Source organism: Panthera leo, chromosome B1 (assembly GCF_018350215.1).
Source record: "Panthera leo isolate Ple1 chromosome B1, P.leo_Ple1_pat1.1, whole genome shotgun sequence".
In the NCBI taxonomy this organism is placed as follows: domain Eukaryota; kingdom Metazoa; phylum Chordata; class Mammalia; order Carnivora; family Felidae; genus Panthera; species Panthera leo.
In genome coordinates this window covers 28,787,283-28,813,114 of record NC_056682.1, presented here as the reverse complement: position 1 = coordinate 28,813,114, position 25,832 = coordinate 28,787,283, and the positions used below count along the sequence as shown (strand labels likewise).

At 35.7% G+C, this 25,832-nt stretch overlaps 1 protein-coding gene across 7 annotated transcripts in view; it reads right to left on the bottom strand.

Moving 5' to 3' along the window:
• Positions 1-25,832, bottom strand: part of WRN (WRN RecQ like helicase) — a 151,574-nt gene that overhangs the window by 27,887 nt on the left and 97,855 nt on the right. For 6 of the 7 annotated variants that reach the window (XM_042934474.1, XM_042934475.1, XM_042934477.1 and 3 more), the window contains 8 exons: positions 22,063-22,244; positions 16,406-16,507; positions 16,029-16,121; positions 10,545-10,686; positions 2,899-3,069; positions 2,724-2,821; positions 1,794-1,866; positions 527-603 (listed from right to left, as the gene is read on the bottom strand). In XM_042934474.1, the coding sequence (XP_042790408.1) occupies positions 527-603; positions 1,794-1,866; positions 2,724-2,821; positions 2,899-3,069; positions 10,545-10,686; positions 16,029-16,121; positions 16,406-16,507; positions 22,063-22,244 (938 nt within the window). The remainder of the gene's footprint in view (positions 1-526; positions 604-1,793; positions 1,867-2,723; positions 2,822-2,898; positions 3,070-10,544; positions 10,687-16,028; positions 16,122-16,405; positions 16,508-22,062; positions 22,245-25,832) is intronic. The other variant, XM_042934476.1, reaches the window with a different exon arrangement.

The following is a 25,832-nucleotide window of genomic DNA, read 5'->3' as shown; positions in this document are numbered from 1 at the left end:
CATTATTTGTACCAACTCTCATATTTACCATTTTATATTGCCATATAATGTATTTTAAGTGGGCTGGAAATATATATTTTATACAAATATAATGAGTGCTTAGATGCTAGAGGTTGACAAATATAGATTTGAAAGTCAGCTCTGGTATGAGCTATGTGCAACTGAACAAGTTAGTTAACTTCTTCACCCTTGGTATCTTCAACTTTAAAATGGGAATAAATAGCAGTGGTTAACTCATAGGCTGTTGTAAGAATTAAATAAGATATTACAAATAATATACTTAGCATTTAGTACAGAGTTTGGCAAACAATAATACCCAAGAAGTGTTAGTTATTAAATTAATGTTAATACTATCATTTTATAGGTCTTCTTCAATAATTCTAACACTGGAGGCTTATGCTTTAACTTTTAACTTCCTTCTGCCAACTGAAATAGCCCAACATCTGACAGATATTTACCTTTAGGAAAGGAAGAAAAAAGGTATTGATATAGTAAGTATAGAAAATAAAAATTTTCAACTCTGTACCTTCTTTTGGGAATGTTACTGCCAGAAGAAATTTTATCAGATGCTTTGTAAGAATACATCTTCTCCAAGTTAGACTGCTTTTAAACATAGAAAGGTCCATTAAAAAAATCCAAAGTTTCAAAAACTTTTAAATATGAAAAGAATATGACATAAAATCTCACAATTACAATTTCTCCTCTAAGTCATCAAATAAATCACCTGAAAATAAGCTCTTAGATTATCAACTTCTAGGATGCTACTGGCAGTTAGTCCTATTCCTCCCAAATCTAGAGAATATATGATCAAAACAATTATTTGAGATGCAGCAGAGGCCAAAGTTACAAAATGATTCAGTTACACTCTGCATACTTTAATAAAACAAAAACTTTACCAAAAAATTTAATTCACCACATTTTCCTATTACTCCAGTGTTCCAATTACGTGAAGTCTACCTGTGGGTATTTAATCTATAATAGTTATCTAAGACCCAAAACATAAAAGAAGAACATATGTATGCATGTGTGTATGTGAGTGTGTATATAGTTTTACTGAGAACTTTTAGGAATCGGGCTTATTTGTTTTCTATCAATTATATGTATCATAATGTGTAAAAAAGAAAAAATCTCCAGGCCAAATGAGTTATAAAATAGGCTTTAAAAAAATTAAAATACGGGGCACCTGGGTGGCTCAGTCGGGTGAGCGTTCGACTTCGGCTCAGTTCATGATCGAGAGTTCGAGCCCCCCCATCAGGCTCTCTGCTGACAGCTCAGAGCCTGGAGGCTGCTTCAGATTCTGTGTCTCCCTCTCTCTCTGCCCCTAACCCACTCACATTCTGTCTCTGTCTCTCTCAAAAATAAATAAACATTAAAATTAATTAATTAATTAAAGTTTTAAAAAGTTAAAAAATCAAAATAGGTGTGCCTGAGTGGCTCAATGAGTTAAGCATATGACTTTAGCTCAGGTCATGATCTCACAGTTCGTGGCTTTGAGCCCCATGTCAGGATCTGTGATGACAACTCAGAGCCTGGAGCCTGCTTTGGATTCTGTGTCTCCCTTTCTCCCTGTTCCTCCCCTGCTCGTGCTTTTTCTCTCACTCTCTCAAAAATAAATAAACATTAAAAAAATCAAAATAAGTTACTTCTCAAATATTTCTGCTATTGATCCCAGAAATTATATACTGCATATTTTATTGTTCATTTCGCTACTCTTTCCAAAGTTTATGTTTTGTTATATGAAGCATTTCACTTAATAAGGAAATAAATAAGAACCACCTCTTTAACAAACAAACCTTCTCTGCAGTTAATTCAGTTGGTTCTCGAGTATAGGAACACTGTTGCATGCCAAGTGATACGGTTTTAGAACTGAAAAATAATAAAATTAAGTTATCTCAAATGTCAAAGTGTAACTATCTAATTATCTGATATCGTCACACCTCCACTCTTAGAAAGGCAGATGAGATTTCATTACTGTTTCAGAAATGAGGATTTTTTAAAATAATTTTTTTTAGAACAAGCTCTGGAATGTGCTTTTTAAGCTCTTCAAAGTTTAAGTTTAAAGCTCCTTAAAGTTTAAGTTTAAAGCTCTTTAAGGTGTTTGAAGTTTAAAAGAAAAATTGACAATCTAATGCACAATTATAAACAATTACAGTGAACAACACTATTATAAACTTCAAAGTTGCAATGACACTAGGTTGTTCTCAACACAGAAAGAAATATTTGACATGCTAGAAGTTTTAGCTAAAGTACTGTAGTAATCATACTGTAGTGTATAAATCTATCAAACCAATATGTTATACACTTCAAACTTACACGATGTTGTATGTCAATTATATCTCAATTTTTTAAAAAAAGGAAAAAAACCAAATGATCAACAACATGTAAAGATATTAAAAAGAAGGCAACAAGTATATTCCCTTCCCACCTTCTACACATAAGAAGGAAATATAATGTATTGACTCTTCAACACTGATCTCAGCACTGCTTCATTAACCAATGGGAAAGCAGCTTTCTAAACACCTCACCTACTTTTTATCAACCAAGAAAATGTTCTATGATTTCTCTTTCACCCACTGACTCCCACCCTCAAACTAGCTAAAAGAGGTATGCTAAAACAATCTTTACTCATTTTATCTTTGTGGTGTCTGTAAATTGGTATAATTTGACATTTCAACTACAAAAAATCCAGAAGTTAAAAAAAAAAAAACACCTGAAAAACGAACCTTGGTTGAGGAAACTCTGTTAGACACAATTCTTCATTAGCTTGAAGGATAAGTTTCTTAGGAAATTCTGTTTTGGCTTTATCAAGCCAGTCTCTACCCTGTTGAATACAAGAAGAATCTCTTAATGAAGAGTGAGTAAAATTAAATCAAACAGGTAGACTTGTACATTGTTTACCTTTTTCGTAAGAGTGCAAATCCTTATAAATTTGGAATACCCAGGAATTTCCATCAAGAATCCCTCAGTCATGAGCTGACGGGACAAAGCCTTCCACCAATTCTCTGTGTGATCCTTGCCATTGCCAAATAAATCATGTCTGCGATATTGATCTGCAAGACGCTGGGAATTCTGAAATTAGGAATAAAATCAGTATCTAAAAACGCTTATTGAGTTAAACAGGATAAGTGAAACAGAACTGTCTATTCATTTTTGGGGTTTAACACTAAATCTCAGCTTTAAAAACGTATGAAATTTTATGCCCATCCTGCTTGTTCTGAATACTTAAGCCATAAATAAATATATAATCAAAGTAGAGTTGCTTTTCTGTCTAAAATAATGGCAGGTAATTCTGCATATAATTCACACGCATTTTACAATGCATAGGCTGGGATATGTTTGTAATATTTAACCGAGGCTATTTAGACCTTTTATTAACATACATTGTCTGAAAACAGAAATCATCATCTGCAGCATGAGACTAGGAGCTTGAGTATTAAGAGGCAGTGTGATCCAGCAGCTAGTAATCAGTGAGTACATGACAACTCACTTCCCACTGCATGGCTGCATTTGTGGTGCTTTTGTTCAAGAGGTACTGCAAAGTTTACTTCATCACTTCTTTTTTTTTTTTTTTTTAACGTTTTTATTTATTTTTGAGACAGAGAGAGACAGAGCATGAACGGGGGAGGGGCAGAGAGAGAGGGAGACACAGAATCGGAAGCAGGCTCCAGGCTCTGAGCCATTAGCCCAGAGCCCGGCGCGGGGCTTGAACTCACGGACCGCGAGATCGTGACCTGAGCTGAAGTCGGACGCTTAACCGACTGAGCCACCCAGGCGCCCCTACTTCATCACTTCTGATTTAGCTGCTTGACTGAGATACCCCAGAAAAAGCAACTGCATGCTACACAGTTGCTGTTTTTGAGATTTTTTTTTTTTTCCTAAGTGAAGAGAGGATTCCAAACTGAAGACTCTTTGCAAGCCATCAAGTTTTAACAATGTTGGGGAAGCTAGTCTGTCACGCGCAATTCTCTTGTCATCTAATGGAAATGACTCTTCCCACATTCCCCCCCACAAAGTACTTTTCCTTTCATTCGCTCTGCCCTCTCACTACCTCCTTCCCATACCCTACACATTTAAGTACCACCTTTAAATGTCTATAGTATTACACAGACAAAGTGCTTTATGGAAAGTTGCTCCTCTCTAATGTATTTGTGGTGAATAGGGCAGATGGTAATTCAAGAGTCATTCTAACCTTCATCCACTGTGACTTCTTTTCTTGCAGAATCTGGAAAGTTACAAATACTGCTTCTCAAAATCCCTTGCAGCTAGAGTTCTGGGTATGATTTAAGTTCCACTATTCAGATGCATTTTTTCATGACATCTATAGGCAGGAAGTTGAGCTAAGGATACTCTTCCACTATTTTTTGCAGGTATGCAGGATCATGGAGGTAGGTGTTTGCTTTTTATGAGGAAGTGTTAGCACAGAACCCAGCATACAACTACTGGCTTCCTGAGTATCAAGGGGCATCCATATTTTTGGATACAGATTATAGCGACTGCAGGTTGATTACCAGAGCAAGCACAAGGGGAACCTCCCTGATTGTTAGAGCTCCCTCTTTGGTGCACTTTGGGGTCTGGTGCTGTAGCAGTGGCTTGCCAAGCTGACAGATAGCTTCTTGTCACAGAAGAGGCAGCAGCTCTTAGGATCGACTATACAGTACAATGTTATCAACAATACCATAAGCTATTTAATGCACAGTAATACATACTTTTCTGTTTAAATTAGAGTGATCCTGAGATCATATAAATTCTGTATTTTAGATTATGTTTCAAAAACATTCATCCTTTGAATATGTCAAGAGGTTACTATATTCTAAAAATTTTAATATAAAATGCAGTCTAAAATTTTAGAAACAGGCAAAGCCTGCTATTCAACATTTTTACATTTCACCTATACTCCATGAAGGTTTAACAACCAGTGCATTTAAAAATCCAGGGATCAAAATCAAAACAATTTATAGGATGAGTTCCAGCAGACATGACTCAAGCACTATAAAGGCTCTCTATTACGAACGTATTGGTTTTACTCAGCTGACGAGAATGTTACAGCTACCAGTTTATCATTCTGGAACGTTAAACATGTGAATACAAGTGAAAGAGCCTAATTAAAACCGATTCCTCATACAAAGGAAATCTAGGCTGCAATCAGATTAAACTGGAATGAATTCTGATCAGAGACACATTGGTGCCTAGATACTGAGCTTAACACATAGGCTTCTGATAGGTTTAGTTAACAGAGTCTATAACATGCATTCTATTTATCTTAAAAATAAAAATAGAAATAGAAGTCTTTTTATTAAAATGGCTAAGTAATGAGCTTTAATATCATGATAATTATATTTACCAAAACTTTACTGGAACAAGATTTAGAGAAACAGAAACACCCGGGTACAACATGGTACCTTTTTCCTTATTAACAATCCCTATAGCCTGCTTCGGATTCTGTGTGTGTCTCTCTCTCCCCCTCCCCTGCTTATGCTCTGCCTCTCTCTGTCTCTCAAAATAAATAAATGTTAAAACAAACAAACAAACAAACAAAAATCCCTACCTACGCCAACTGACTTTGAGTTGACTTAAACAGAATGTTTAAAATCAAACATCAGAGACTTTCAGAGCTAGAAGGAACACTGGAGCTCTTTGATCTACTTGGTCACTTTTTACTCATGTTGCTAACAAATAATCAGAGGCTCAAAGATGTTTAGTGGAAGCCTAAGGTCCTAGAACTAGAACACAGACCTCAAGACTACTAGTTCTAATCTTTTATTACTATATTATGTGTACACACACACACAAATATACCTATACAACACACACATACACAACATAGATACTATATATGCATATAGTATATATGCATATACATAAACATATACATACACATATATATACACATACACATTGATGATAGTCACTCCAGCAAGACTACCTGGATTCACATCACAGCTCTGGCACTTACTAGATTCTTGACTTTGGGCAAGTTACTTAACTTATCTGGGTTTCTATTTCCTCAGCTGCTATAGAAGTATTAACAATAGCATCTATCTCCTGGGGATGTGATGAAGACTGAGTACCCAAGACAGAGCCTGGCTCAGTAACATTAACTTTCTTCTTATTAGTTAACAGCTGATACTTTGACTCAACCTGAATTTCTTAATCTAAAAGAAAATCCATGACTTAGTACCTAGTCGGTTTTCCCTGTAACACCTGTAATGGCACTCTATCTCTGCTAGGAGCTTATACTAATAGTAGGAGATTCTATTGCTTGCAAACTGGTAACACCAAAGATATTAAATTGCCTAACCAGTACTTATTAGCAATCTCAACACTAAAATTATTCCTCTAGCCTTTCCTTTCATAAGAAAGAAAGAAAGAAGGAAAGAAAAGAAGGAAAGGAAAGAAAGCAAGCAAGCAAGCCTGAAGGCAATGGACACATTTAATAGTAGGAAACAGTGAGATTTTTTTCTAATCAACAAGGAGTAATTGTCCTTCCCCTCACGATCAATAATCATCATGAATGCTATGTACCGTTGAATAAATTTACGTTGTCTTGTGTCCATGGCAATCCTCATGCCCAGAAAGCTGCTATAGAGACTACTGGATTTGGGCACTGATTTTAAGGAAGGCACATTTTACACACACATCCCATACCAGTCGCATTCATTCTCCAGATCATTGAACCCAAAAACAAAAGTGTAAAATCGCCTGTGAACAGCATAATAAATAGAAAAGGCACTAAACGGTAGTCGGGAGGGCTGCTTGCTCATCCTGATTCTGCAACAAGGTAATAGTATGATCAGGGCAGGTCCTCTAACTTTTAGGGATTCAGCATTGATCACTGTAAAATAAGGCGATACACAGGGTTAAATAGTCTTTTTGCTTTAGGAGTCTACAGTTCTTTAAGACACACTCAAAAAGGGAAATTATCTCACTCTTTTATTTTAAAAATTAGGTTGGGATAATAAAGAACACCAAACTGGCATATCAAGGAATGTGGAAACCTACTAATTAGCAGATAAGAGTTAGAATGAAGTGAGAAGACTGACTGGGACACACGACCCAAAGAATCACTTTCTGATAAAAGCAAAATCTCTGAACCTCTACCTAGCAGAGAAAACAAATGCACTTGCCACTTATCTGAAGTAACTTCTTTAAAAATCACAACTATTTTGTGTGGTCATTTTTTGTGGTAGGAATGTCACATTCTCCTCCACCTTTCTTCCCTCATTCCATCTCTAAATGCCAAAATCTACTGTATCTCCCACAAAACAAGAAGTTCCAGTGATAGTGGCAGAATCACAAAGACTTCTCTAATTTCTCAGCTATTAACAAGCACTCTCTTGAGGACTCAGATCTACTCATATGTCCTTTATCTCTTTCAATGCTACACTAGCTAGCTAGCTATCATTAACACCTTTCCTATTAGATGATGAGTTTCATGTAATTCAGGTTTGGGATTCCCCACAAAACACAGTGTCTTACACACACACACACAAAGATGTTTAATAATTAGTGGGAAAAAATAGGTATAAGCTCTAACTCAACAAGTTTTAAATCTCCATGTTATTTAAGTGCAAACAAAAGCAGCCTAGTTTCTATTTACATTTTCACTTTGTTCCTTTTGACTTTTTCCCAATTCCCACAAGCCAAAGAAGTTTAGAGCTGCCACTCCAGGGCTTAACAAAGTCACTCCCAGAGCTGTTATTCTAAGTGCAAAATAAAATCAAAAGATTAAAAAATATCTATCTCTAGGATTATATTTCAATCAGACAAAATAGCTTACTCAGAAAATTAAATGGATAACCCTCTTCTGTATGATAGATTTAAAACTATACAGGGTGATTAAAACTACCAATAGTTTGCTAGTGGCTGCCTAGTCAAAGCATCTTTTATCAAAAGTGTTACCTAACTCTGGAGCCATGACAAGGTTTAGCACTTTGATAATGTGATTAAAAATGCGGTTTCACTTAATGTCTTGGTTATTAAAATTAAGGACTGTGTTTCTGTTTTCTATAAAATCATGATAACTGCATATCTTACCACTCATTCACACAGGGTGTTTAAAAATATTTATGTGGTGAGATGTTTAGACAGCTAAAACAAAGTTCCTTAGGCAACATTTCTACTATTTAATCTCTAATTAAAACTTTGTTTTAAAAACAAAATTTTAGGGGCACCTGGGTGGCTCAGTTGGTTAGGCATCCGATTTCAGCTAAGGTCATGATCTCATGGTTCGTGGGTTCAAGCCCCAAGTCGGGCCTGTGCTGACAGCTCAGAGCCTGGAGCCTGCTTCGGATTCTGTGTCTCCCTCTCTCTGCCCCTCCCCCATGCTCACGCTCGCACGCTCTCTCTCAATCTCTCTCTAAAAAATAAACATCAAAAAAATGTGGTTTTTTTTTAAACAAAAAAGCAAATTTTAAACTCCGTTCACAAATGCCTGAATGGCTGCATAACTGTTTATACCATTTAGAAATATCTTGTGTAAGAAAGGAGAAACATATGCTGCTTAAATCATTTTTGTTATATATATATATATATATATAAGTATATATATATATATATATATATATATAAACATCTTTTTAAAATGCCAAGAGTTTTCAGTTTAAGATATTTATCATATTACAGATCAAAATTAACTACAAAGATATCAATTTTTTCTAAATTAGTTAAGGTGGACAATTTGTCAAATTCCTAAAGGAATTATAATTACAATTTTTTAAATAATATCCCAGTAGGTACCAAGATCACTGAAATGGAAGGAAAAAAAATTGCCTTATTTTCCTTGTAGTTAATGTCTACAAATTTTTGTTAAGTGGTACTTTTTGAAAAGTTTTGCACTTTTACCTAGCAAGGGTAGTATAAAATTTCACAAAGAATAAACTTCTTAATTTGAAGACTCCCAGAAGAGACTGTCAGTATAAGAGGTCTGACTTGGTTTTCAAATAATGGGTGAAATTCGATCCCTCTTGTGACCAGTTCAAGTTTGTGTAGGAGCCCACTTACACTTCCTTGTTGATACTGGATACTGCTGGATCCTACCAAATTAAACAAGGATAATTTTTATAAATTACACATTCAACTGGGATATACAGGTTTGGAAGATGACAGAGACAGAAGAAACTTTCACAGATCGCAATTAAACTTAATCTATCCCTTGCAATTTCAAGTCTTTAATAAAAAAGATAGAAAAAAAATATTAGCACTCATAGCAGCTAAATCCAAGTTCCTTAACTTGGAACACTAATTAATTAATTAGCTGTGGTAACACTATTAAATTTCTAATCAAACTGGTGATTTGATAACAAAATTAGAATGGGACGGGGGAACAAATTTTAAATTCCATTCAAAATCTAAAAACATTGCTACCTGAAAAGTGAACATATTTTCAATATTCCACTAAAAATATTTCACAACTAACTTGTCTATTTCTAAACAAGAAAAAAACTCGATATAAATATTTATATGAAGCATTCAAGTATTTAACAAATAAATGCTCACTTAAATTATTTTTTAAATTCTACATACAAAGTGAAATACTCATCTCTACTTTTAAGTATTTTTTTTTTTTTTTTTACTTTTTTGATAGAACACAAGGAGGGGAAGAGAAGAGAGAGAGGTAGTCACAGAATCTGAAGCAGGCTCTAAGCTCTGAGCTGTCAGCACAGAGCCCGACGCAGGGCTTGAACCCAGAGACCGCAAGATCATGACCTGAGCTGAAGTCGGTCGGCCAAACAACTGAGCCACCCAGGCGCCCCATATTTTAAGTATATTTTTAATAAATATACAAATTTGTGAAGGATTCTATCTCCCACTTTTGGTTTATTTAACTAATATTAATACCTAATAACTCAGCTTTACTTTGCAGTCTTCTAAATCAGGAATAAAATCATATGAACCAAAGGACTACAGAATTTAAGGGTCATGACTTACTCATATTGTACTTGCAACTGTTAGAATAATTCTGGCACACTAATTGCGGAAAAATAATAAAAGTGGCTGAATTGACTATCACTATTTATTCACTGGTAAGGTCAAACAAAAACTTTGGAATTTTAAATATCTGTGATAAGAAGCAGAATAGAAGTAAAGAAAAAATATACTGCCAAATATTGTTATTGAACTGAGACATTTACAAATAATCGCTAAAGTTAAAGTTTTGTTCAAAGCATTTACTACTTTCCTGGGCACAAAAGAGACAATTTTGTTCTATTTGTCTCCTGATACAATGAAAGTTAACTTTTCTTAAGCATCCTAAGAAAGAGCAGGTTAGGGATTCATCCAACCAACTGCAATAAGCTAATACAATGCTTCTAGAAGGAAGTGCAGAGCTGCACATCAACCTGAAATATGAAAACAGGAGTAGGTATGATAACACACAGGTTTTGTCAAAAGTAATGAATGCAGTGCTTAATTGGAACTTAATATGGCTCTCTGAGTTTCTAACAACTCATCTAAGGCCAAAGCTACAATTCTAATACAGCAAACCTCTGAAGAAAAGTATAACAGGAGTGCAAGAAGAACAATGAAGGTGATTCACAGACACTTACAGATCCTCGGAGAAATAAAATCGGAAGCCCAATTCCAAACTTTTCTCCTAAGATGTTCACAGCAGATAATAGCTGGAATGCCTGTGGACCAAAGTCCTGTGGGGTATCATCTGAGTCATCAATGGAAAAGCAACGATCCAATCTAAGTAATAATAGGATAGAAAGTTTAGCTAAGGCAAGTACCTTTAGAAATAAAAAGATTTACTGAAATTATTAGCCAAGTTAAAAAAAAAAAATCTCAAATACACCAACTGCTTCATAAGCTACAAATAAAGTTCATTACAGCCAAGACCACGTGAATTGTGTAAAACATGGAATATAAACCACAATATAGCTCTGCACGTTATGTTGAGAGTTCTCAACCCTAGTGCCCTAGAAGAACACAAGTTTCACAGTTGGTAACTCAGACCATAAACGGAAGAAGAGGAAGGAGTTCAAGCAAGCAGAATGCAGAATTACAGCTTGAAAAGCTCTACTTGACTGATTATATAAATATTGGACTTTTGGGTTAGGTTGTGATCGAAGAAAAAGTTTGTTGCAAAAAAAAAAAAAAAAAGTAACTTAAAAACCAAATCTCCTAAGCAATAAATTATTAAACTCTGATGCCTGTACAATATGACACAAAGATAAACTGTACCTCATTTGAATCCATTTAGAAGTTACATTCCTAAGCCTTCCTTTAGGTAGATTTGGAATTATCATTAATACAAATGAGAATTCTTTAAAGCAGATTGAGAACAAAAGGACTCCTTAGAGAAAATTAACTAATACAGTTCAACTATCTAATTCAATTGCTTTCTTTATAACAAATAGCTTTGAAATAGCAATAAGAATATATTCAATATTCCAGATATAATAATATGTTTGGGGGGGGGGGGGTAGAGACTATGCTTAGGTTTATCCTCCTATTCTAATTTTCTTTAGTAGGATAATTAGGTCATTAATTCTCTTTTCTAATATGAATAAAGCTATCTGATTCTCACAAAGTACCACCTATACTGGATCTTAGAAGTTTTAATGTAAAGATCTTAAAGTTTTAATTTAATAATAAAGTATTATTGTAAATATCACTGAAGTTCTAAAAATGTTTTAATTTCCATTCTCTTTCTTTGATTTATGAGTAATTTAAAAGTGTTATTTTTTTTTTTTTTTAACATTTATTTATTTTTGAGACAGAGAGAGAGCATGAACGGGGCGGGGCAGAGAGAGAGAGGGAGACACAGAATGGGAAGAAGGCTCCAGGCTCTGAGCCATCAGCCCAGAGCCCGACGCGGGGCTCGAACTCACAGACCGCGAGATCGTGACCTGAGCCGAAGTCGGACGCTCAACCGACCGAGCCACCCAGGCGCCCCTAAAAGTGTTATTTTTAATTTCCAAAGGAATGAGAATTTTTCCATCCTCTTCCTTTTTTTTCAATTTTTTTTAATTTTTATTTTCTTAACGTTTATTTATTATTGAGAGACAGAGAGAGACAGAGCATGAGCAGAGGAGGGGCAGAGATAGGGGGAGACACAGAATCTGAAGCAGGTTCCAGGCTCTGAGCTGTCAGCACGGAGCCCAACGTGGGGCTTGAACTCATGAACCGTGAGATCATGACCTGAGCCGAAGTCGAACACTTGACCGACTGAGCCACCCAGGCACCCCGTCCTCTTATTTCCTTTAATTCAAATACATTGTGATCAGAAAAAAGTGGTGTGTTCAGGGCGCCTGGGTGGCTCAGTCGGCTGAGGGTCCAACTCTAGCTCAGGTCATGATCTCACGGGTTTGGGCCCCACGTTGGGCTCTGTGCTGACAGCTCGGAGCCTGGAGCCTGCTTCAGATTCTGTGTCTCCCTCTCTCTCTCTGCCCTTCCCCTGTTTGTGCTCTGTCTCTCTGTCTCTCTCAGAAATAAACATTAAAAAAAGATTTTTTTTTAATAAAAGAAAAAGTGGTGTCTTCAATACCATTACACAGAAAACTTCTGAGACAACACTACAGTCTAGTCATAGGGGCTAGAAAACTTTTATAAAGGGCCAAGATAGTAAATAGTTTAGGCTTTGTGGGCTATATGGTCTCTGTGTCACAACTACTAGGCATTCAACTCTGCAAAAACAGCCATAGACAACATATAAACCAAAGGGTATGCTGCATTCCCAGATATTTGGGTCATCCACACAGACAGCAAAGTGGATTTGTTTACCATGCTCTGCTCTAACACAGAATCAAATTTTTTATCCATCTTCCATGTATGTTTGAGAAGTGCAGTCTCTAATTCCATGCTTCCAAGCCAGTGTGCTGTATAGTTAACCTCGGTTCTGAACAGAACCTGCACTCAAGTAGTGCACAGCCTACTGTGCCTACAGGTATTATCATTAGATTTGTGGATCGTGAAGTGAAAATGTTTGAGATACATTGTTCTAACTGCTTAGTACGAGGCTCTAAATACCAAGTGTGTAATAAATCACTTGTTACTACGTTGACCACATTTTCTATAGCTCACCATTGTTGGATTGCTTAACCTGTCAATAACTAAAAATTATATCAAACTCCTCTGCTTTAATGGTGGATTTGTTGATTTTTCCAGCTGTTCTGTCAATTTATACTTTGTATATTTGTAGGGTTTGGGGTTTCTTTTTTTTGAGGTGCATAGAACAATTCTGTCCTCTTGGTGAAGCAACTTTTTGTCACTGCACAGAGATCATCTCCATCCCTAATAGTTACTTTTTTGTCTAATAGTAACGCAGCTACCACACCTAGGTATACAGCTGACCCAACTAGGTATACCATTTGTTTTTATTTTATTTTTTCAATTAATATACAATTGAATTGACTGTATGCCTGAACATGTGTAAACTTCTACAAATTTAACCACATCTATTGATTCATACGCATAGATTCACCTAACTACCACAATCAGCCACCAGCACCATCAGGACCCATAACAACTCCATCACTTCAGACAGTCCCCTGTACTAACAGCCCTTTGTAATCCTACCCTCCACCTCCCTCTAACTGCTGGCAGCCACTGAGATTTTCTTCATTCCTATACTATAGTCTTACTTTTGAGAGAAAATCATATAAATGGGCTCATACTGTAAAACTGGCATGATTTCTTCTTTTAAATGTTTGGTAGAATTTCCCATTTAAGCCATTTTGGTGAGGGAATTTTATTTCCAGAGGTTTTTAACAACGACCTAATTTCTTTAACAGTAACTACTATTTATTAATAATAACAATAATAAAAATACTGTTTATTAATATTTGTTACTAAGAAATAAAAACAATAACAATTTATTAATGACAATAATAAATACTGTTAATAATAACCGTAACTGTTATCATTTAATGGTTACTATTAAAGATTATCTATTTCATTGTGGGTGAATTTTGTTAGTTTGAGACTATCAAGGAATTGGGTCCATTTCCTCTGAATATATGCACACTGAGTTATTCATATTGTTTCCTTACTATCCTTTTAATGTCTGTTGGGCCTATAGTGAAATTCTTCTTTCATTCCTAATATTAAGAACCTGTGTCTCCTCTTTTTTTTTCGTTAGAAGTTTCTATCAATTTTATTGACTCTTTCAAAGAATGTGATTTGGAGGTCTTTGATTTTGTTTTCTATTTCATTTATGCTCTTTATTATCTACTTCCTTCTGCTTCCTTTTAGTTTACTTTGCTCTTATTTGCTTCCTAAGGTGGAAGTTTAATTACAGATTTGAAACGTTTCCTCTATTATGAGTATTTAATGCTCTAAATCTCCCTCTCATTATTGCTTTAGCTGCATCACATACATTTTGCATTTTCATTTCATTCAGTTCAAGATATTTTCAGTTTACCTTGAGACCTCCCTTTTCACTCATGGGTTATTTAGCAGTGTGCTATTAATCTTTAAGTGTTTGGAGACTTTCCTGGTATTTTTCTGTTACTCATTTCTAGTTTAATTCCATTATAGTAGGAAAACACACTCCATATGAACAGAATTCTTTTAAATTTATTAAGGTTTGTTTTATGACCTGGAATATAATCTATGTTTGTGAACATTCCATCTGTACCTGGGAAGAATGTTTATTCCACTGTTGTTGGGTGGAGTGTTCTTAGATCCCGTTTGTTAATAGTCTTGTTCATTTTTTCTGTCTCAGTGATTTTCTGTCTACTAGTTCATTTAATTACTGAGAGAAGATGCTGAAGTTGACAACTGTAAGTATGGATTTCTATATTTCTCCTTTTAATTGTCACTTCTTTTGTTAACTACATACATATTTAGGATTCTGTATTCTTGGATATGATGGTTGCCTTTATGTGTCAACTTGGCCCAATTATTTGCTTAAACAGTAACCTAAATATCGTTACAAAGCTACGTTGCAGATAAGGATTAACACTTACAATCAGTTGGCTTTAAGAAAAAGGAGACTACCATGGATAATGTGAGTCTCATCCAATCAAAAGCAGGCCTTAAAGAACAAAGACTGAGGTTTGCTGGAAAACAAGGAATTGTGACTCAAAACTGTTCACACAGAAATCTTGCCTGACTTTGCAGCCTGCCAGCTTGCCCTACATATTTCAGACCTGCCAATCCCACAACTGCATCAGCCAATTCCTTAAAACCACTGTGAGTGCGTGTGTGTGTGTGTGTGTGTGTGTATACATATACATGTGTATGTGTCTTTCTGTGGAGAACTATGATTCATCGGTAAATAACATTTTTATCATCATGTAATGTCCTTCTTTATCCCTTGCAATATTCTTTTTCCAAAGGCTCCACTGTCTAATGTTAAAATAACAACCCCAGCTTTCTTCTGATCCATGTTACCATGATATACAATTGTTAGCCTTTTATTTTTAACCTACCTATATAATTATACTTGTGGTGAATTTCTTATGGACAGGATATAGTTGGATCATATTTTTGTTCTTTTTTAAAGCTTATTTATCTATTTGTAAAGTTTATTTATTTTGACAGTGCATCCACGTGGGGGAGGGGCAGAGAGTGAGGAAGGGAGAGAATCCCAAGCAGGCTCCACATTCTCAGCACAGAGCCCAACGTGGGGCTCAATCCCAGGAACTTTTCAGCTAGAGTCAAGAGTTGGATGCTTAACCAACTGAGCCACCCAGGGGCCCCATATATTTTTAAGTAACCTCTACACCCAATGTGGGCTCAAACTCATGACCCCAAGATCAAGAGTCACATGCTCTTCCAACTGAACCAGCCCAGAGCCCCTAGTTGGGTCATATTTTTAAGTCAATTCTAACAATGTCTACCTTTAAATGGTACCTTTGGACCATTTACATTTAATATAATTACTGATAGATTTAGATCCATCATTTTATTGGTTTACCTATTGATAAAGTAAAATAATATTGTTTGCTTTGTCTTCTATTTAAATAAAGATTTTGTTTTTTAAAAACTACAATGCATATCATTCAATGAAAACTCAATTAAAAATTATTTGAAAAGGAAGAAAAAGACTTTTAGAAAGTCTATGTAGAAGAAAAAATCTTTACCTGGACCTGCAATTATCACAGCATTTTTCAGGTTCCATAATACTCACAGAGGCCTTTCGTAGTTGTTTGTCTTCAAAATGAGACAAGATGATTCTACCCAAGAGAAAATTTAAAATTAAATAAAAGAACAAAACCATATATATTAAAACTATTGCTGAAAATAATGAGGTGAAATCATTACTAATTGATTCATCTGAGATCTCGTTATCTGGCTTCAGTTTACTGAAGCACAAAGAAAGTTGCCTTAAAAATCAGCACATACGTAACACCAACAAAATACTATTTCTAAATATTTCTAATTACTTTGCAAAACTTTTTCTTAAAGGAGCACCATTCATAAATCTGTTACTAATTAGTATAAGAAAAATAATACATACCGTCGCCTACATCTTCTGGAAAGAAGATAGTTTTCCATCTTTGCCACCATATTTAGTTTATATAATCGAAACTTTTCACTGGGTATCTGACTAAGGAGGTTCCTGTCAATTACAAATATTACAAGTTAATAAATAAAATTGCATCAGTGATTTTCTTACTTTTAAATTTATTGTTATTTTTCATAACCTATAGAACCCACACCTTCATCAAGATAAAAAATTTGTATCATCCCGGAAAGTTATTGTGTCCCTCGCCAGTCAATACCCACACGAGAAGCAAGCATTTTTCTGACTTTTATGAAAATTACTTTTAAAGGAATTCTATGCCTATGCCTAAGATTCAATTTTTTAGCTGCCTTTGAAAAATTACTATAAACCCTAAAGTTTTTCATTTTGATTTATATGCTACATGATTTTTGGTAATTTTTCCACTATACATGAATTTTACATTTTCCCAGTAAAAAGTTATTATTTTTATTTATTTTATATGAGAAACTAAAAACACCTATGTAAGCAATACTGAAAGAGGCTCATGATCCAAATATGAGCCTTCATCCCTATTTACTCTTCAGAGGACTTCCCATCCTCCTAAAACTATCTCTGTACTATAGGCTATTATGGGACACCAATAAAACATCAGAATTAAGTTCCTCTTTCAAACAATTACAACTGATCTTTTCCATAATACTGAACTTATTTAAAATTGTTAGAAATGGTAAAGACATGGCACAAGAAAAGACACTCAGATCAATGGAACAGAACACAGAACCCAGAAATGGACCCACAAACATATGGCCAATTAATCTCTGACAAAGCAGGAAAGAATATCCAATGGAATAAAGACATCTCTTCAGCAAGTGGTGCTGGGAAAACTGGACAGCAACATGCAGAAGAATGAACCTGGACCACTTTCTGACACCATACACAAATATAAACTCAAAATGGATGAAAGATCTCAATGAAAGACAGGAAGCCATCAAAATCCTTGAGGAGAAAGCAGGCAAAAACCTCTTTGATCTTGGTCACAGCAACTTCTTACTCAACACGTCTCCGGAAGCAAGGGAAACAAAAGCAAAAATGAACTACTGGGACCTCATCCAAATAAAAAGCTTCTGCACAGTGAAGGAAACAATCAGCAAAACTAAAAGGCAACCGACAGAATGGGAGAAGATATTTGCAAATGACATATCAGATAAAGGGTTAGTATCCAAAATCTATAAAGAACTTATCAAACTCAACACCCAAAAAACAAATAATCCAGTGAAGAAATGGGCAAAAGACATGAATAGACACTTCTCCAAAGAACACATCCAGATGGCCAACCGACACATGAAAAAATGCTCAACATCACTCATCATCAGGGAAATACAAATCGAAACCACAATGAGATACCACCTTACACCTGTCAGAATGGGTTTACATTAGCAACTCAGCAACAACAGATGTTGGCGAGGATGTGGAAAAAGAGGATCTCTTTTGCACTGCTGGTGGGAATGCAGGCTGGTGCAGCCAATCTGGAAAACAGTATGGAGGTTCCTCAAAACGCTAAAAATATAACTACCCTACGACCCAGCAATTGCACTACTAGGCATTTATCCAAGGGATACAGGTGTGCTGTTTCGAAGGGACACATGCACCCCCATGTTTATAGCAGCACTATCAACAACAGCCAAAGTATGGAAAGAACCCAAATGTCCATCGATGGATGAATGGATAAACAAGATGTAGTGTATATATACAATGGAGTATGACTCAGCAATCAAAAAGAATGAAATCTTGCCATCTGCAACTACATGGATGGAACTGGAGGGTATTATGGTACGTGAAATTTGTCAGTCAGAGAAAGACAAAAATCATATGACTTCACTCATATGCGGACTTTAAGAGACAAAACAGATGAACATAAGGGAAGGGAAACAAAAATAATATAAAAACAGGGAGGGGGACAAAACAGAAGAGACTCATAAATATGGAGAACAAACTGAGGGTTAGGGGAGGGGTTATGGGAGGGGGGATGGGCTAAATGGGTAAGGGGCACTAAAGAATCTACTCCTGAAATCATTTGTTGCACTATATGCTAACTAATTTGGATGTAAATTTTAAAAAATAAAAAACAAAACAAGATAGAAAAAAAAAGAAATGCTAAAGACATTTTTTTTTTAATGTTTATTTATTTTTGAGAGAGATAGTGAGTGGGGGAGGTGCAGAGAGAGAGGGGGGGACAAGCGGGCTCCACTGAGAGCCCGATGCAGGGCTCAAACTCACAAACTGAGATCATGACCTAAGCTGAAGTTGGACTTCAACCTACTGAGCCACCCAAGGGCCCGAAGACATCTTTGTTTTTAAAAAGTTAATGCTGCTGTGACTCATCCTGACTCTGTTAATTCTAGTCTTCTTTGAAGAAACTCCATGAATATCAGATATCAGAAGATGACAATCTCCCTTGGCATGTCTTTCCAAGAATTCTTTCAAGAATAAACATAAGTCTCATCATCATCATCATCATCATCATCATCATCATCATAAACAGAAGTCTGAATTGAATACATTTCAGATATATCAAAAGAAAATATTTACATATAAGATCTAATTCATAATCCTAATCCTCATCAAAACAGACCTCACTAATATTATGACTATTCAACCTTCTGACAGATAAAAACACCTCTGCACAATTCTCAAAGATTACACGAACAGGGAATCCAGTTAAGTGAGTTCTGGAAAGTTTGAACACCCAAATGATTTCTTATTCAAAAACATTTTTATGATTTAACACCACCAACCACCATGACTTCCCACATAATTTACCTAAAAGTCTCTTCTATTAACTCTAGTTCTTACTAATCTCATTCTTCCTAGCTCATGGGCTAAAAATTACAGGTGACCATTGAACAACCTGAGTTTAAACTGCATGGGTCCACTTACATGTGAACTTTTTTTTATAAATACAGTATGGTACTGTAAATGTATTTTCTCTTATGATTTTTTAAAATACATTTTATTTTCTTTAGATTATTTATGGTAAGACTATAGTATATAATAGATTTAACACACAAAATAAGTGCTAATCAACTGTTTATGTTATCCCTAACACTTCCAGTTAACAAGTAGGCTACTGGGAGAGTCAAAGTTATATGCAGATTTTCAACTGCCTGGGGAATGGGCAGCCCTAACCCTCAAGTAGTTCAAGGATCAACTGTAGCTCCTTTTTTGCTTTGTTTCTCACTTCCTTCTCCTCAGAAAGAACAAAGAAAACAATGCCTACACTTTTAAGTACTATAGACTCCCTTATATTTGGTTTAAATGACCTACATTTACCTACTTTTTGTCATCAGTGTCAGTAACAAATCTACAAACATGAAATTATAACCGTCTATAAGCAAATTCAGTTAATAGTTATTCTTCTTATAAGACTATTAAAATAAAGCACAATATTCCACATAATAAAAATAAGTTGAAAAAAGAGAAAGATTCTAAAAGCAATACCGTAAATAGAAATCAGATGGAACCAGTTGGAAGATCTATTAAATTGAGATTAAACTTTATAAATTACAGTAACCTTTTCAGTGAGAACCAGCAACTCTATTTATTCTCAAACTTTGCGTTTTCTAAAGAAGAGGTTTGTCACAAGGATGACACAGATCTGTCCTAAATCCTATAGTTTTATTTCCCATAGGATGGCTGCAAAGAACAACCTGTCTACACTCAAGATTCAAGCATGGGTTTTCTGGCACCGTTATTTGATTAGTAATCACTGTTACTTCCTGTGAAATCTTAATGAGATAACCATTTAATATATCTTTTGAGACTCAGATAAACAGGAACTATATCTACTAATGAACCTGTAAAGTCATAATATAAAACTCGGGCTGTTAAGTATTCAGCACCTTTTATCACAATGTACAAATAAATCAGAATTGGCAGGAATCAGCATACGCTTGATACAATCCCAAATTTAATAGTATCGTGCAGAGCTATACTCTATACCGATTATTTTAGTTTATAAAAAGGTTTACACAGACAACAGTCAAGAGAAAACAGTAATGTTCTGTTTGAGGGGATGGTTTTATTGACTGTGTTAAGAAACAAAAGCTACCACTACTCTTAAAATAATAAGCTTAAAATTTATATCAAACATGTTTACCTAATGAATCTCTATTCTTCTTTCAGATCAACTTACCCTACCACCTCTTGAAAGAAGTCTTACCTGACCTTTTTGGTAAATACACACCCTATTATACACTACTCAATGTAACTTTCCTTCCCTGTACTTAACACAGCTGCAATCTTACACGGATTTGCATGATCTCTTTTAAAAAATCTTTCAGGGAGCCTGGGTGGCTCAGTCAGTTGGGCGACTGACTTCACTCAGGTCATGATCTCACAGATCGTGATTTTGAGCCCCACGTCAGGCTCTGTGCTGACAGCTTAGAGCCTGGAACCTGCTTCAGATTCTGTCTCCCTTTCTCTGCCCCCTCCCTGCTCAGTTCTGTCTCTCTGTCTGTCTCTCAAAAATAAACATTAAAAAAATTTTTTAAATAAATAAATAAATAAATAATCTTTCCACTATTGGAATTTTCAAACACAAGTGCAGAACAGAAAATGAATCCTATGTATTCATACTTGTGTGATTCTGAGATTAAGATCTTCCATTTCCATTATACTCCAAGCCCCATGAAAACAGGAACCATATCTGTTTTCATTTATTTATCACTGTATCCCCAGCACAGAGCATAATGCTTAGAACATAGTGGGCACTCAAAACAGAGCACTGCTGAATGATGAATGAAATAAAAACAGGATTGGATAGGCACTCTTATCATTTTAATAACATGAGCTAGTATGTCCATTCAAGAGCTCAATTTATTCAGCTACATGGAGGTGCATTTTGAAAATACCTCATCTTAACAGCCCCATCAGTTACCATATATAAGTTTTTTTCCTGAGGTTTTATCGCCCCTCTGGAAGAGGGAATCAGTTGCTAACTGCTGCCCCTAAAATTTTTGCAAGATTAAGTTTTCCTTTCCTATATAAATCTCATAGAATTTACATGCCAACGAAGATTTGCTTTGTGTTTAAGTTTTCTTACATTTCAACACTGAACTCTTTCATTTTTTTCATGGTAGTCAATCAGTACAATGAATGGGTACAGTGCAACGTGATTATTCACACACAGTCAATGAGAGCTGGCATGCTTTCATAGAACAAAAGAAACAGATGGTAAGGAGAGACAAACAGGAATTGGTAAAAAGTCTCTTGGAATAAGTACCACTGTAGCATGGGAAGAAAGAACCAATAACAAAATAAACGGTATCTGAAGAAACTATGGCTGAACACATATCAAACTTGAGAGGACCTGGGGAGACAGAAAATAGTTTGTCCATGCACGATTAGGAAAGCACCCATACGATCTATGTTCCATTCCCAGTATAGTCCCCATTTAGTTAATTCCTCACACTAAATGAGGTAGAGCTGACATCAGGTCATCTCCTCTGGGTGGCAACACTTACCACGAATGTTCTTGAGATGTCTTGTTTGGGTTTGGTTTCAAATGCACCTAACACATTACTTGAAAGTCTGGATGCTGCTACAAATACTTTCAAAGCTTATGTGGAAAGAAAGAAATCCACAAGGGTGAAAGCAAGAAATGTTTTTACCTATTTGACTGAATGTCTACTGGAGCCCAGAGTACATGACAAGAACTCTGAAGTCCATCACGGCCGGCTCTCCCAATCTCCTGGTAATAGGATTCCATTTCCTTAGGAGCGCCATAATGAATGACCTTGCGAATGTCAGCTTTATTAATGCCCATGCCAAAAGCTACGGTAGCCACGACACACTAGGAATAAACAATAATGTAGTTTGACAAATATGTAGCAGAACCAAAGCCTTACATCTTTACCTTGTGGTAAAAGTAATTAATTAGTTCATTAACTAAAGTCCCTGGCATGGAACTGAACTTCATATAATTTCAAACAATCACAGGTTAAAAGATCATCTGCACAATTTACAAATCAGGGACTGGCAACCATAAAACAGAATTTCTAATTCCTCACTTAAGTAGCAAATAAAGTGGTCTCTCTGAACACCTATGAGTACAAGACACACAACAGACTCTTAAAGCACTTATTATATTAAGAGTCTTTGTTATTATGACGTTTCAAGAGTCCTTACCTGATTACACATTATCTTAATATTTTTAGCATTATTATAGATGGAAGGAAAACTTCTCATTGAAGATGGTAAAATGAAACATGAATTTATCTTTGCATCTTTAAAAAGATAAAATTAGTAGATATCTAATATGTATAAGCATACTGAAATAAGATTTACATGATTGGGGGAAATTCTAGGGAAGAATTAGTGAGAACACAAAAATAACCAAAAAATTTTAAAGTATTAGCAACAAAAGAAGATGTACAAGAAAAGTAACTATATACTACATGGCTTAGAAATAAAAGCATTTGCAGAGAAATAATTACGTAAATATATAACATTTAAACATATATACATATATATACTGATCTAACCAAATTGTTAATGTTGGGAGGAAAGTGGGTTAGAAATACATAAATGGAGTGAGGAGAAGGGCAGGAAGGGGTGTGAAAGGAAGCTAAACTTTCATTCCTCATAATAGGAAGTCAGTGGCAATGTCTAAATCTAATAAATAAAAAACTAAGTAGTAACAGTAAAAGCAATCATTGCAAGATCTAGGGGTAAACACCAAAAGATTAAACTAAAAGAGACAAGAATAGGTAACAGAAGTAGGGAAGGAAGGAGAGTGAGAGGCTACTGTTCTCATTGTTAGCACTATAGAACCAGCTGGTTCTTTAAACTATGTGTGTAACCAACATAAAGTGCTATTTAAAAAAAAAAAAAATGTATTAAGATGGACCAAGAGTGGAAGGAAGGAAAGAAGGAAGGAAGAAGGAAGGAAGGAAGGAAGGAAGGAAGGAAGGAAGGAAAGAAAGAAAGAAAGAAAGAAAGGAAGGAGGGAAGAAAGGGAGGAAGGAGGGATGGAAGGGAGGAAAGGAGAAAGAAACAGATAAAAGGAAGTATAAGAAAGATTAAAGAAAAAGATAGGAATAGAAATTTATTAAGAAAAAGCTTTGAGGGGCGCCTGGGTGGCTCAGTCGGTTAAGCGGCCGACTTCAGCTCAGGTCACGATCTCTCGGTCCGTGAGTTCGAGCCCCGCGTCGGGCTCTGGGCTGATGGCTCAGAGCCTGGAGCCTGCTTCCGATTCTGTGTCTCCCTCTCTCTCTGCCCCTCCCCCGTTCATGCTCTGTCTCTCTCTGTCTCAAAAATAAATAAAACGTTAAAAATTTTTTTTTAAAAAAGAAAAAGCTTTGAGGGGTGCCTGGTGGGCTCAGTCAGTGGAGCATGAGACTCTTTATCTCAAAGTTGTGAGTTCAAACCCCCATGTTGGGTATAGAGATAATAAAAATAAAATCTTAAAAAAAGAAAGAAAGAAAGAAAGAAAGAAAGAAAGAAAGAAAGAAAGAAAGAGAAAGCTTTGAGTGAAAAGACTGGGCTATTTTGTTATATTTGAGAGTAAATAAGCAACATAATTTTAAGGGTTTTTTAAACTGTATTTCTGAGTCAAATTTTTTCAGCTTTATTGGGATATAATTGATATATACCATTATGTAAGATGCATAATGTGATAATTTTATATACATATACACTGTAAAATGATTATCACAATAAAATTACTTACAACATCCATTACCTCGCAGTTACTATTTGCGTGTGTGTGTGTTTGTGTGTGTATGTGTGTGCAGTGAGAACTCTGAAGATCTAATTTTCATCATATGATACTATTTTGTTATTAAGATTTTATCTTTAACTAATTTCTATACTCAACTTAGAGCTCAAGTCCACAACCCTGAGATCAAGAACCACATGTTCCACGTACCTGGGTGGTTCAATCGGTTAAGTGTCCAACTCTTGATTTCGGCTCAGGTCATGATCTCACGGTTTGTGGGTTCTAGCCCTCTGTCAGGCTCCAAACCAACAATGCAGAGGTTGCTTGAGGTTCTCTCTCTCTCCCTCTCTGCCCTCCCCCTGCTCATGCTCTCTCTCTTTTTCTCAAAATAAATAACTAAAACTTAAAAAAAAAAAGAACCACATACTCTACCTACTGAGCCAGACAGGTGCCCCTTTATGATACTCTTTTCAGATGAGATCACCCTATTCTACAGGCATGATTTTCAAAATATCATAAATGCTCAGGTGAAAATACAGATATTTTATCAAATAATTTATTCACAGCCTCATCCCAGAAAGAAAAGGAATTCAAGTCACCTTGAAAACGCAAATAAAATATGAAAGGACCTGAAACTAAAAATCAGGACTAAGAGTAAGAACGAATGGTCACAAACTAAAAATGCAAATCTACATCTGAATGAGGTTAGATATGGTTAAGAATAATGGGAAAGAAAAACATTTCTCTAAAATTATAAAATAGAAAATACTAAGATTCTAAGCATCAATCAATCTAAGGCATTAAGAGCTAAGGTAGTGAGCTGGGTGGTCAGCTATACTTTTAGGTCCACACCAAAGTATAAATCAACTTCAGAAAGAGAGGAGAATGAACATCCAGAATTCTGTACATGTATGCATTCAGTAGGCACTCAATGAATATTCAATGGAAGGTAATCAATTCCAAGAGCATCAGACTATTCTATATAGATGAGGAAATGTATTTTCATCATCTTGAGAAGGTGTTTGAGAACTCTCAATGCAAATGTGAAGCTTCTGAATTATTTATTAAATAGTTGTCATATACAGCAGAACTCCTGATGTCAGCCTAGGGTGACACCATCAATATTAATTTATTAATTTTCATAATGTGGATAAAACTTTTTGACATCTTGCCATAGGGAGGGAATATATAGTGGCACATACATACATAGACCTTTCTAGATATTAAGTATAATTAGTGATCACTGTGAGGTTTTTATTTTTTTTTAATTTTTTAATTTTTTTTATTTTTTTAAAAAGTTTTTTTTTTTTAACGTTTTTTTTTTTTTTTTTTAATTTATTTTTGGGACAGAGAGAGACAGAGCATGAACGGGGGAGGGGCACAGAGAGAGGGAGACACAGAATCGGAAACAGGCTCCAGGCTCCGAGCCATCAGCCCAGAGCCCGACACGGGGTTCGAACCCATGGACCGCGAGATCGTTACCTCGCTGAAGTCAGACGCTTAACCGACTGCGCCACCCAGGCGCCCCTTAAAAAGTTTTTTTTTAATGTTTGTTTATTTTTGAGAGAGACAGAGACAGAATGCGAGTGGGTTGGGGCAGAGAGAGAGGGAGGCACAGGATCTGAAGCAGGCTCCAGGCTCCGAGCTGTCAGCACAGAGCCGGACGCAGGGCTCGAACTCACAGACCGCGAGATCATGACCTGAGCCGAAATCGGAAGCTCA